Source organism: Artemia franciscana, chromosome 3, assembly GCF_032884065.1.
Source record: "Artemia franciscana chromosome 3, ASM3288406v1, whole genome shotgun sequence".
Classification (NCBI taxonomy): domain Eukaryota; kingdom Metazoa; phylum Arthropoda; class Branchiopoda; order Anostraca; family Artemiidae; genus Artemia; species Artemia franciscana.
The window spans coordinates 15,529,548-15,544,213 of record NC_088865.1 but is presented as its reverse complement, the minus strand read 5'-3'; the positions used below and the strand labels follow the sequence as shown (position 1 = coordinate 15,544,213).

The 14,666-nt window shown below is 35.5% G+C and overlaps 1 protein-coding gene across 1 annotated transcript in view; it reads left to right on the top strand.

Moving 5' to 3' along the window:
- LOC136024622 (inhibitory POU protein-like) overlaps window positions 1–14,666 on the top strand; it is a 56,661-nt gene that overhangs the window by 19,576 nt on the left and 22,419 nt on the right. The window contains exons 3-4 of the mRNA XM_065700052.1: window positions 5,782–5,979; window positions 10,645–10,878. Coding sequence (XP_065556124.1) covers window positions 5,782–5,979; window positions 10,645–10,878 — 432 coding nt within the window. The remainder of the gene's footprint in view (window positions 1–5,781; window positions 5,980–10,644; window positions 10,879–14,666) is intronic.

Sequence of the window (14,666 nt, the reverse complement as noted above, 5' to 3'; positions counted from 1 at the left end):
TGTTTTTTTTACTTTTTACGTTTTTTTTTGTTTTTTTGTTTTTTATTGAAGGACGACAGAAAATAGAAGAGTTGACTCACAAAATTAGTCAACTCGCACGAAAAAAGAATAAAACAATCTTTTTTTGTTGATGATATCGATGATGAAGTAAACCTTCTGTAAAAGAGCATTTTGAATATTTCTATAAGAAAGTATTCTTATAAAAAAATCAACTTTGTTTCCTGGATAGGAATAGATTATATGCAAATATTTTCTAAGTTCCTATTTACTTCGATTTTGATCTTAGCCCTTTTCCTTTACGTAAATAATAAATACGGAACCAGCTTTTGCACGTTAGCTTTCTGGGAAGATCTTCCTAAGCCTTACCAACCATCAACAAGTTGGTAAGGATTCTACTGAATGATTAAACAACGAAAAGTGGCAAGTCATTTACCTTGAAGTCTCTCCGTATGAATAGTTTAAGGAGCTATGGATATTTAATGAGGATACACAACAAATGGAGAAAAAGAAATGCTCTTTATTTTTGAACTGAAACTTATCAAAAAAAGAGGCGAAGATACTCCTGTCATTAGGGGGGGAGAGAGTATTCAAACTTCCAAATATTCTGCAATATTTTCTGAACAGAATGTTCAATTTGAATTGTATCTAACTGAATCTCAGTTATATGTGGATATAATTTTTTTTTCTTTTGTCAAGGCATTCAAAATTCTCCTAGTAAGAAATTTCCCTCTTCCCCTGTATGGGAATCCCAACTATAATATTTATTATTATCTAACTAAACATTTGAACAATTTGTTCCAGAACATACGTAAAATCTTAGATCTCCAACACCCCTCATAAAGACAAACAGCAATTTTGACGAATATGAATAAGAATATCTGTATTTTCCACGCTTAGTTTGTGAGATAGGGAGTGCAAACTACAAGATAATTCTTAAGAGACAATATTATGATCTTTCCAATGGTCATTGTCCGTAACACCTCTGAGAAGTGCTTTGCTTAAGAAATAATACAGTTGGTTTAACGAAGAAAGCGCTATCGAGGATTTAGATATAATTGCTTCCCTTCCCATGAAATATGAAAATGAGCTGAATGAGCATTAAGAACTTTTCTACATCCAGTATTTGCTCTTTTTCTGAACTAAGATGGGACTTTTTTAAATTTAATCGTGGCTTTACAACTAAGACAATGTTGGCATGAATTTACAAAAAGAACTTGAAAACCAGCCAACTTTAAATAAAAGTTTAATGCATTTTTTCTATATAATTCTTTCTAGCTTAATTTTTCTAAATACGCTTAGGAATACTAATGTTGACACGAATACAAATCTAAATTCTGTCTCCATTTACTCTTTAGCCAAGAATTCTCCGAAACATACTGAAATCGATTCTAAATCAGCACAAGAAGTACAATCTGATTGGTCAGGAATTCCTAAAGGACCCTCGGTCGAATCCCGAGAGGAAAGCAATGTGCCTTTTCGTCCTGGTTCCTGATGATTCAAGGGATTAAGAAGATTGTATTACCTTTGTTCTGTTTACCGACAAAGACTTGGATCCATTAGGACTTTATAAAATTGAATATGCACTATGAGATGAGGCGTCGAGAACTGGAGAATAAATAGTGGAGTTAATTCATAGAAGTTTACCATGAATTAAGCCACGAAAATTCTTAAAAATGTTGAGGGTGGGGGGTACGAGATTCGTATAGTTGTAACTACTTTAAGAAGCTGGTTTTTTGAAAGTATGCAAGGCCGGCGCAACCTATTCTGCTATCCTAAGCAAGATGTTTTTTTGCCCAGTCCTCCCCCAATTATATTTTTTGTTTCTACTTTTTTCCTCAATTGAACCCCTTATCCAAAATTGCTACCTCTTATGTTTGTTTTTTTTGCACTTAACAAGACTATTACATTAATTTACATACACAATCACAAATTGCATATACAAATACAAAGAATATAAAAAATACTTAACTAGGAAAATCTAACCAGTGTGGCTACTAGCACAACCATAATAATGATAGACAATTATTTGCTAAAACCTCAGTGTCAGAGTATTTATTTCATTAGGTACATAATAGGAACTTATAAAATAAAACCAATAATTTAGCAAAAGAAATAACTTTGATTGTAAAAGTTTACATAGATTATAGGGAAAAGGTAAAAGTTAAAAGAGAGAAGGTATGCATTTTACAATTTACTTTTTATTAAATTTCATCTTTGTGAAAGAAGTCACCTGTCCATTCAAGTCGATGTCTTTTGCCAAGTCTTGTTCAACTGCTAGAGTGGCCAGTCCTTGAAACCTTTCTTTGCGTCATGGTGGATCGAATATAAGTTTTAATTAATTTAAACTTCGAGAAACTACGCTCACCACAAGCAACAGGCACAGGCAGAGTCAGCAAAATCCGTAAAGCCATGGACAAATTTGAGGCACCGTCCTTAAGGTCATTGTTTATGACGAAGTCAAAGACTTCTTCTGGATTTGCATTCTTGGGTACTCTCCTAGCAATGGCTTGAACAACATCTTTAGCTTCATTGTTTGAGAGGAAATGTTGCAAATGCATACAACCGTCCATCAGGGACTTTGTTGTTGCGACATTTACCTTGGATATGTATGTATCTAAATCTGAGCATAGAAGTAACCTCTTCTAACTGTTGAAATATTTCATTCAAAGAAGAAATTGCAGTATCGAGAATGGCAAAATGGAAATTGTCTTTGAAATGTTCTTGAGGGGATACCAAAGGTTCCGTCATCCGCCTCTTAATCAAACTCTTTTTTCTTCTTTTTTATCCAAGTAGGCAGGGTTTCTGTTTCAAATAAGGGTTGAATATTTAGCTCCTCTGTCACTCCTCTGGCGTCGACTAGAATACTTTCAAACTCGTCGTAACGTAACGTGTGTAAGTAAAATTTAGTTTTGCTTAGTTTATCTTTAGCAGCCGCCAAATCAAATTGATTGGATTGTAACTGCTTACTTGTTATGTTAATTTCAAAGGTATACTGTGCCATAAAAATCGTACGTATAAACGTATCGCACTTACGACAAAATCGTATATTTCAATGTTTTTTTTTACCTAAAGCTTGCACTTGCGAGTTGTTACCTGTTGACCCTTTTAAGGAGCGATCTTCATACATGTCCATTAAAGCGCTATGAACATGACCCAGTTGATATCGAACAGGTACGAGAGCATCTATTTGACTTTCCCATCTGGTTTTACGAAGTGGCTTAAGCGTCAATTTATTTACATGTTTTTAAAGTACTCCAACGTTGTGTTGAAGCAGAAAAATAAACATAAATTTCTTGAACCAAAGCAAAGAGCTTCAAACCCTCCAAGCAATAATGCACCTCTCAACCCTCTTGGGAATCAGCCCTCTTGGGTTTATCTCTTCGATTCTCTTTTGTACTCCAGAGTGTTTACCTGTCATATTACTTCCGTTATCATAGCCTTCACCGCGTAAATCGTCGATGCAAAGTTCGAGCTCTTTCAGCTTATCAACAATTGCTTCAGTTAAACTAGCACCAGTTGTCTCAGTCAAGGGTATGAAACCTAGCAAGTGGCCTTGAATTTCACTTGTAGTTTCCCTGATAGCTACAAATCTTACTATAACAGTCATTTTCTCTGTATGGCTGATGTCTGGAGTACAATCAAGAATTATAGAGTAATACTTTGCAGCAATGACTAGAGAAATAGCTTTAGCCTGCACGGCGTTTGCTAACAGTTTGATCATTTCATTCTGAACATCTTTACTCAAGTAATATACCTTTCTCTCATTATCTCTATTTTTTCGAAGATGCTCATGCATCAACGGGTCAAATAACGCCAAGTGTTCCAGAAATTTCAAGAAGTTTCCATTACGGCTGTAAAGAGTTTCTCGTGTTTTCCTCGAAGTGCCAGATTTTGAGCTCCAAAAACTCACAAAAGAACAATTGTTCTTTCCAAGACACTTTTCCAATATTTTTTTCTTGATTCATCAGCCGTAAATTTTCATCATATTTAGTTTTATTTTTATTTAATCTTAGCTCAAATTCCTTCAATTCATGAAAGCAACTTATTTGACCGTCACTTATTTCATCGAGAACTCAAACTTTGAAACATAAACCCTTCTGAACGTAAACTTTGCGGTGAAGTTGATTTGAAGATAGGTTTACAACAAAAGAAGAAAGCCAAATCATTAAATTTTGAGCATAGCAACCACCTACGATAGATATATTCACCGTTGGCTAGTTGTCTTTTGAAATGAGTTTCTGAAAACCTCCTACAACCGATATCGAGTAGAAAATTAATATCCTTTTCCTGATGAGGACCATGTTGAACAAGAGATACCCGAAAAGTGCCATCTCACCTGTCAGACAAAGTAGCTGGGTCATTAAAATCAAGAACTTATTCTGATTCTTGATTTTCTAGCGTAGACACATTCAACTCTTCTTCAGTGCCTACACTTTTACCATTACCTTCCTTTGTTCAAATTTCACTGACGTTTACCTAAACATTATAATTATTACTACTATTTTCAAGTAGGTAATCTGCTCCTCAAGAGGGTCCCGGTCCCGTTTCGTCTTGATCCACTTTGTTGTTTGATTTGTTCGTGCCGTAAATAATATTCGATGATATGATATATTGGAAATATATCATAGGTTTAGTTTTACCCTTCAAAAGCGAGAGTCTGAGAAATATTTGCCAGATTTTCGAAAATAGGAGGAAACAATACCAAAAAATTCAAGTGATCTGGATGAAAATCACACCACCATATTTAACATATAAGATATCTTTATTGTAGAGGTTTCAAGCTCGAATCGACAAAATGAGGAATTTGTATTTTTTGCCAGATAAAAGATCACGGTTGCTTGTTTATTTGTTGTTTTTTCCCAGGCGTGGTCGTATCGAACTAATGGTCATAGAAGATTGGGAAATAACTGATACGAACGGATATCAAAAGTTCTAGTGCCCTTTTTAAGTGACCAATAAATTGGAGGGCAACTATCCCTCTCTGTCGCCCATTTTTCACTCAAGAATATCCAATAAAAAAAAAGTCGAGATAGACATCTGATTCAGCTTAGTTGGAACGTTTAATAACTGTCTTTTTGATGATGACCTCGCCCTCTATAATCCCTGGGGAAATGGCTGTAAGTTTTGCAATTTACTCATATTTTACTCATATAGTATTTGCTACTGGGAAATATACGATAAACTTTTGGATAATTTTCTGTGGGGGGAAGGGGGTATCCGTGGGGAGGGAAGTTTACGGGAAATAATTTCCAGGAGAAATGTTACACGGGGTGGAGGATTTCCTGGCACAGTTTGAAAAACAATTAGAAGTTAAATTAAAAGAAAAAATTCCACTGAAAGTAAGGAGCAACATCAAAACTTGGAACAAACAGAATTTATTCCGTTTATGAGGAGGCTGCCCCTTCTTCAACCCTCGGTCTTCACTCTAAAGTCTTAGAGTCCTTTAAAAATCCTTCTCATCTAAATTGAACGGGTCTTGTGTTTGAGCAGACAAATATTCCGACTTTAGCGTAAAGAGCAAGGGACGAAGAAGGGGCAGTCTCCCTCACATACGGAATAATTCTTGTTCGTTTCAAATTTTAATGTTGTTTCTTATTTTTAGCTAAAAAGAACTTGTTTGGTTTTATATAATTAATATCCAACATGATTGATGAGTATACCAACATCCGTATTATATATCGTGTATCAGGATCAAATCTTTTCCACGTACTTGTGTACTCGTTGTATTAATTAGTTTAGATGGAATAAATTCGCTTCTGAATTTAAAGATTTCTCTTCTAGGTTAAAGATTACACGACAGGGATCTTGTACTCACAGAGTGACCTGTTCTGCTCCTTTCAAGATAGTTTTTTAATGGGTCACGCAGAGGCCTTAGCATCTAATCTTATACCGAAGCACCCAGGATCAGCAATAAAACAGGATCAGAGCGCTTATCAGTCATCATGTTCTGCCAATTCAGTCAATCAACGACAACATCAAGTAAGTGTCCATTATTACCAAAGCAATTCAAAAAGTTGATAGTGATATTCACTTCATCAGTTGTCAAGACCTTAAAGGTGTTGTGTTTCCAAAATATGTTTTGCTTTTCATAAAGCATTTTAAATTATCTCAACTATGATCTTAAACTCCTAAATAAAGAGTATGGGAACATTCAAGTTCAATTTACTTATGGGCTTGTCTAGAAATCAATTTCTGACCCAAACGAATACTAACACATAATCTATTTCTTCCTTGTGATTGTTGACTAAGCACAAGTTTGAACGGGAAGTTTTAGTAGAAACCGAAGCTGGCCACTAAAGGCGTTTTTCATTATCCTAACAAAAATTGTCAGCTAACGGTTTTACTAACATTTGTATTCCATATGCTATTTTTTTTATATATATATATATATATATATATATATATATATATATATCTAATGTTGTTGATAATGTAACGTGAATCATTTTTGGGGAAAATGGACAAAAAAACGAAAAAAAAGGACACATTGGTGCTACCCATGCAAAAAGGGTATTTTCCTTGTTCTTCATGTCGGGGGACTGTAAGTTTCCTGTTTAGATTTTCGACCATGGTGATTCCGATGGTGCATGTTATCTCGATCTGAGGCCTTTTTAGAGTTTTGGGCTATTTTTCCAATTCCATTAAATTTGTTTTGACAATGACATTTTACGATTTAAATTAATGAAGATAATAGTTACCGTTCCTGAATAAGCCACAAGAGGCCTTTTTTTTTTTACTAGCCAGTTTTTATAAACCTGTTTTGAATATATACCCAATTGTTCAGTTTTGGACGGGGGTCAGTGGCGCGACTCTGTAAGCTTAGCCAGAGTCGACCCAGCTCTAAATGGGTACCAGGAGAAATCTGGTGAAGGTAAACAGGAAGGGTGTGCAAAAGCACAGGATGGTTGGCCCCCAACCCCCCATTGCCCTTCCTGGCTGAAGGGCCAAGAAACGGAGATCAGCACCGCCGGTAGGGACTGTAAAGTCTAATGCCGTATCCTTTACCCTTTTTCTTTTTTGTTTTATATGCCATGTTTCCTTCTTTACTAGGTTGCAGCTAGCGCTGCAACCATGATTGTTGGAAATTTTAAAGGGTATATTCAAGACAGATAATACTACCAAGCAAGAAAACTGGTTTCGGCAGTAAATCATTGATATAGTGAGTGAGCAAACTCTTTTGTTGGTTCCCTATAGATTTCTTCAAGGATATGCTAGTCTAGCAGCCAATGTTTATGCTTTCCTATGTTTTTTGAATTCCCCGGCCCAATAAAATTTTTCTGAGAATTTTTAGCTCATGATTTTGGTTCCCGAAAACACTCAAGTTCTGATATGTTTGATGTGAGTAAAGCCGGTTTGTCTTTCTGCATTCGGTTATAATTAGCTTAATCTCAGTGAGAAAAACTACGATGCACGTATATTTTGATTAAATATTTAATATATAGATGATTAAGATGGGTTAAGCATTTAATACAATGTGTTCTGAGCGGCCTACTTTCCATAATTTTCTTCTGTAGTTTCCATACTTTCTTTTTGCTAAAGCATTATATTTTCATGATATTTTGGTACATTTCATTGGAGTTATCCTAATTTCACGTCTTGGGTGCTTCCGGGATATTTAAGTACCTAATTTTGTTATTCAAGACTTTTGTTCCGCGATCTGAGAGAAATTGATAGTTAACACTGTTATTTAATACAAAGAAAAACCCAGTAGAAAAAGCCTTTAAAAGCATAAAGTTGACACCACCGAAATTTACCAGGGAAAATCTTAAAAGCCGTCTATGCTTCTGTTGTTTTAAACTACACCAGTACCAAGGCTACTGTTTATGAATTTTGCTACAGACACTTTTTTACTGTTCTTATTTTATTTCGGGAGCAGCATTCTACAGCAAAGCTGTTACTTCTTGTAATAGAGGTTTTTACTTTTGCTTACTCTGCTGGGTAGCAATATGCTTTCGATGACGATAATAGGTCTTAATTTCTGCTCCGTTCATGCTAAAAACCTCTAGTTTTCCATTTTCTTTGTGGCTTGAAATTGATAGTTTGTCTTAAAATTAATGGTATAGATAAAGATTTAAACCGATAAAAATAAAAAAGGAGACAACTAGGGATTGGTCAAGGCGATACGACTAGGGCTGATAGCTGTCAATGTGTTGTACTGTGGACCCGACTACAAATGTAACAATGAAAACTAGCTATATAAAACGAGCTATTAAATGACTAAGAAATAACTGTGAAAAATGTAATGACGAGCTGATGTTGTATGACCGAGTTTGTTCTTTTAAGAACGCATCACGATTTTGTGTGTTTTTTAACTAAAATGACATTTTCTGTTTGGTTGTTATAACGTATGTGACAATACGCGTGAGAGTTTGCTGCAAACCAGTAAAAGTTCTGAAAATATAGGCAATCATTACGAAAATATTTTCACATATTTACTTTTTTATACTTGAGAGAGGCAGAGACTGTTCTAGTGCCGACAATTTTCTGTGTTTTAGCGGCTGATTTCTATATATCTCTACATAGAAAGGTATTAATAAGCGAAAAATTAGCATGAGGAACGATTTTCTTCATTAATTTGAAAACAAATTCATGTCTAACTACAAACATATTTTTTGGTTTCTGTATCTAAAAACAGCTTATGGTTGTATTTAAGCTGTGCTTGTTCTTAATTATTTACTGGCAATAATGTGTTTAAGATTATTCCTAAAATCTGGGCCTCAAATTATATTATTATTTTTCTCCATTATTCTTGTTATTACCTTTGTTAATAGTATCGTTTTATTTTTATATAACATGACCCATAGTCCACGGATAGAATTGTCGATTAATTTAAAAATTTTTAACTCAATACGGCTGAAACCCTCCTCGAATTGCTTCAAGTGTATCAACTGATTGTGTTTATCACAAACCATATCACTGAATGTACTTTGGCGTCCAAGGATCTTAGTTTACACCAATTTACACTTGAATATCATAGGTATAGGTTCAGCTTCGTCTCAAACCTGATTAAAAGTATAGACAGTTCCAAATGACCACACCCTCCTCTCCTTTACGATTCCTTGACATCAATAAGTTTAGTTTTTTATGAATCTACTTCCTTTGAAAAAACATGGCGTTTTACCATTATTTCTGTGCCTTTTTCTTACATTTTAGTCGCAATTACAAAAGAATTCTTTTTGCTAATTGAATCACCGTGCTACATTTTCAGATGTTCCTGTATATTAAATAAAAAAAAGAAGTTTTTTTTTCAACTGAAAGTAAGGAGCATTATTAAAAATTAAAACGAACAGACGTTATTAGGTTGCCCCCTCCTCAACACCTCGCTCTTCACGCTAAAGTTTTTCGCCATTAAAAAAAAATTACTTACTGTTCAATTAAACGACCTTTGTGTTTCAGGAGTCGTTTTTGAAGAATTGGGGCAAAATTTAAACTTTAGAGTAAAGAACGAGGTTTTGAGGAGGGGGCAATTCCCCTCGTATATGTAACAATTTCTGTTCGTTTTAAGTTTTAATATTGCTCCTTACTTCCAGTTGAAAAAACTTCTTTTTTTTACTTAATCTCTGATGGTTTTTTAAATAACGCCATGAAATCCGGCTCCCCACGGAAATATCCTCTGAAAAATTCAATCCTGGTGAAAATTTATCCCGCACAATTACCCTTAACACCTCCACGCGTAAAATTAAGTCAGTTAAGAGAAAGTAAGAAATATAAAGAAATTTCGTACAGGAATTCTGGTAAATTCCCACAGTGTAAAATTTCCTCTATAAAGTTCACCCCCTGGAAAATTATCTCTCCATGGAAAATTCTCCTCGTGCGAAGTCCACCCAGCAAAAAATTCGTCCCTCCCACCCAAAAAATGTATGCATACTCCCACAAATGCTATACGTAAATAATGGGCAAATTTTTTAACTTAAGGACCTTTCCCCTGGGGATCGGGAGGGGGGTCATGTTAACTCCAAAGACATAATTATCACGCCTTTCAACCATGTTGAACAAAACATCAATCTTAGAATTCTGATCGGACGATTTTGGGAAAAGTGGCGTGGGAGGGGGCCTATTTTCCCTCCAATTTTTGGTCACTTAAATAGGGGACTACGAATTTTAATTTCCATTAGGACGAACCCTTTTCCGATGTTATAGGCCCACTGGGTTGATACGATCGCCCTTGGAAAAACAAAAAAACAAATAAACGGGCATCCGTGATCTTTCTTCTGGCAAAAAGTACAAAATTCCACATTTTCAAATATAGAAGCTTGAAACCTCTACAGTAGGGTTTTCAGATACACTGAATCTTGCGGTGTGATTTTTATTAAGATTATATGAGTTTTAGGGGGTGTTTCCATTTTTTCGAAAGTCTGACAAATTTTCTCAGGCTCGTAATCTTTGATGGATAAGACTAAATTTAATAAAACTTATATGTTTGAAATAAGCATAAAAAAACAATTTTGTTTATATATCTATTGGTATCAAAATACCGTTTTTTTTTTAGCTTCGATTACTATTGAGCCGGGTCGCTCCTTTCTTACAGCTTATGATTATTATTATCCTTTTTAAGATGATCTAATTTTTATGGTTAATATTTTATTATATTGTTTTCTATTTTTAATTGTATTATCTTATTAAATTATTATAAATGGTATGTAGCTTACTGGTGGAACGGTTGATGCCCTTGAAATGCTTCAAGATATGTCAACAGGAGTGGCGGCACTGAGTGAATCAAATCATATGGTTAATCTACCTTCTCCTCCTCAACCTCATTTACCTAGCCACTATCCAACGTACTCAACGATGATGATGCCACCGACTTTTTGCACCGCTACAAGCCAATATACAACTAGTCATCATAATTTCATAAGCTCTGCTCATCCTGCATATCAGGTAAGAATAATCCTGCATTGTTATGGCACTTGGTAAATATCAAGTGCCATATAGCGATCGCAGATTCTGTCGGTCTGTCTGTCGTTCCCGGTTTTGCTAGTTTAGGCACTTCCAGATAAGCTAGGACGATGAAATTTGGCAAATGTATCAAGGACCAAACCATATTAGATTACAAATAGTCATTTCTTCGATTCGATCATCTGGGGTGGAGTGGGGGACGGTTAATTCAGAAAAATTAGAAAAAATGAGGTATTTTTAACTTAAGAACAGTTGAACGGATCTTAATAAAATTTCATGTTTAGAAGGATATCGTGTCTCAGAGCTTTTATTTAAATCCCGATCGGATCCGGTGACATTGGGGGAGTTGGAGGGGGAACCTAAAATCTTGGAAAACGCTTAGAATGGAGGGATCGGGATGAAACTTGGTGGGGAAAGGGGAAAATAAGCACAAGCTCTAGATGCGAGATTAAAATAACCGGAACGGATTCGCTCTCTTTGGGGGAGTTGGGGGGAGGGTTAACTCTGAAAAATTAGAAAAATGTGGTATTTTTTAACTTACGAAGGAGTGATCAGATCTTAATGAAATTTCATATTTTGAAGGATCTCGTAACTCATATCTTTTATTTTAATCTCGACCGGATCCAGTGTCATTGGGGGGGGAGGTGGGAAACCGGAAATCTTGGAAAACACTTGGAGTTGAGAGATCAGGATGAAGCTTGGTGGGAGAATAAACACAAGTCCTAGATACGTGATTGACATAACCGGACTGAATTCGCTCTCTTTGGGGGAGTTGGAGAGGGTCTTAGTTCGGAAAAATTAGAATAATTGAGGTATTTATAACTTATGAGCGGGTAATCGGATATCGTGTCTAAGAGCTTTTATTTCAAATCTCGACCAGGTCTTGTGAGATTGGGGGTAGTTGGAGAGGGGAACCCAAAATCTTGGAAAACGCTTAGAGTGGAGGGATTAGGATGAAACATGGTGGGGAAAACAAGTGCAAATCCTAGATACGTGATTGATGCACGCGAAACGGATTCCCTCTCTTTGGGGAGTTCGGGGAGGGTTAATTCTGAAAAATTAGTAAAACGAGATATTTTTAAATGAAGAAGGAGTTATCAGATCTGAATTAAATTTCATATTTTAGAAGGGCCTCGTAACTCAGATCTCTTATTTTAAATCCCGACCGGACCCAATGTCATTGGGGGGAGTTGGTTGTGAACCGAAAATCTTGGAAAACGCTTAGAGTGGAGAGATCAGGATGAAACATGGTAGGAAGAATAAGCACAAGTCCTAGATACGTGATTGACATAACCAGACTGAATCCGCTCTCTTTGGGGGAGTTGGAAGGGGTGTTAATTCGTAAAAATTAGAAAAATTGACGGATTTTTAACTTAAGAACAGGTGACCGTTCGTGAGGTATTTTTAAATTTGTTATTTAGAAGAAACCCATGGCTCAGAGCTCTTATTTGGATCCCAACCAGATCTGATGACATTGGGGGGGGAGTCTGAGGGGGAAACCGGATATATTGGAAAACGCTTAGAGTGGGTACTTGGTGGGTAGAACAAGCAACTGTCGTAGATACGTGATTGACGTAACCGAAATGGATCCTCTCTCTTTGGGGAGTTAGGGGGTCCAGTACTTTGGCGAGTTCAGTGCTTCTGGACGTGCTAGGAGGATGAAAATTGGTCGGCGTGTCAGGGACCTGCACAAATTGACTTGATAAAGTCATTTCCCCGATTTTACCATCTGGGGGGGGGGACTGAAGGGAGGGGAAAAGTTAGAAGAAATGAGGTATTTTGACTTACGAGTGGGTGATCGGATCTTAATGAATTTTGATGTTTAGAAGGACCTCGTGTCTCAGAGCTCTTATTTTAAATCCCGACCGGTATTAAGCCTCTGATTTTCCTTTTAAATTTATCTGTTGATTCTTAGAATTTTTCTAGAGCTCATGCCATATGAGCTCTTGGCTCTTCCAACCTCGTCACAAGTGTCATGTGAGCTCTTAGCTCCTGTTAGAACTACAGTGATAAAAATAGTGATAACAAATTTAGATGCTGATCTTCATTGAATTGAGATCCGGCCAACATTTCAGAAAAAAAAGTGAGGTTCAGTTGTTTGGTTCTTTTTAAGCTTTTTTCTTGAATTTGTAAAATTCAACAATTCATTGTTGTAAAATTCATTGTGACAGCCAAGAGTGTATCCTGGATCTCCTTCGGGAGTGGGACATAAACAAATTTTTTAAAATGTGTCAAAATTTATTTATATATGTTTTTGTTATGTTTGTACAAGCCGGACAAAAACTGTATAGGGGAGTTCAAACCCCGTAACCCCCTCCTTCTTGATAAGGCCTTGGTGACAGCTTGGTTAACAAAACTTGAAGAAAAAAATATGTAGCCAATATCGTCTAGCAAGAAGTTCGTATTTACTAATTTCAAAAATATTTAGCCAAGAAGGGGACTAAATGACAGGGTAAGGGTAAAGGCTTATGACAGAGAATGCTCCATTAAGAAAAAACAGCTCATTTATTCAATGGTTTTTTTTCTCATTTTCAAGAAATTTGATTCAATCACTAATTGGTTGCTATCGATTGTCGCCTTCATCATAGTGAAAATAGACCAAGTGGAAAGGTAACTCCCACTAACATACACCTGGGAAACACATAAGTGAACTGATGCATTTAAATATTGCGAATGCTTAGGAGTAGGTATAGACGATGAATAAAAAAAATGAAAAGGTGTCTAATGATTTATACAAAAGACATATAATAAAATAATGTATATAATGTAAAAAATAAATATATATAATAAAATATACCTATTTTTCTCATCTTTAAAATTGTCATACGTGTTGTCCAATGATATCTTGCCAAGAATTTGGAGAGGTGTTGCAGCTATTTTCTTTTCTAGATAATATGATAGCAGAACTAAGATACCGCGTCAGCTGGTACAATAACTCCCTACAAAAATGGGTATTAAACAGAAGAATATACTATTTTACAACCAGTGGTAACATAAACGACCTTGTTCACATTTTCTTTGACTGGAAGTCTGTTAATGGGAAGATAATTTATTGATTGCACACCGATGTAAATGACTATTGCACCTTTTCTCTCTCTCTCTCTCTCATATATATATATATATATATATATATATATATATATATATATATATATATATATATATATATATATATATATATATATATATATATATATATATATATATATATATATATATATATATATATATGCTGTGCGGGGTCAAGTCATCCTCAAAGACATAATCGTTAGGTCTTTCAACTATGGCTATCTCTAAATTTTGATCAGACGACTTTGGAAAAAACAAAAGCGTGGTAGAAGGGCTAGCAGCCCTACAATATTTTTGGTCACTTAAAAAGGGTACTAGAGCTTCTGATTTCCGGTCAAATGAGCCGTCCTTAAATCCAGATATGGGGTATGAAAAAATGCAAAATTCCACAATTTTGCATATAGGAGCTTGAAACATCTACAATAGGTTCTCTGATATCCTGAACCTGATGGTGTAATTTTCATAAAGATCACTAGATGTTTTGAGGGTGTTTCTGCCTCTTTTCAAAAATTGGGCACATTTTCTCAGGCTCGTAATTTGTGATGGGTAGCATTGAATTTGATGAATTTTATATTTTTTCAGTAAGCGTAAAAATTCGAAACTGAGTTTCGAAATACGAAACTCACTGTTTTCGAAACTCTGTTTCTTAGAGTTTTGGTTACTATTGAGCCGTCCCGCTCCTTACTCACAGGTTTTTACCA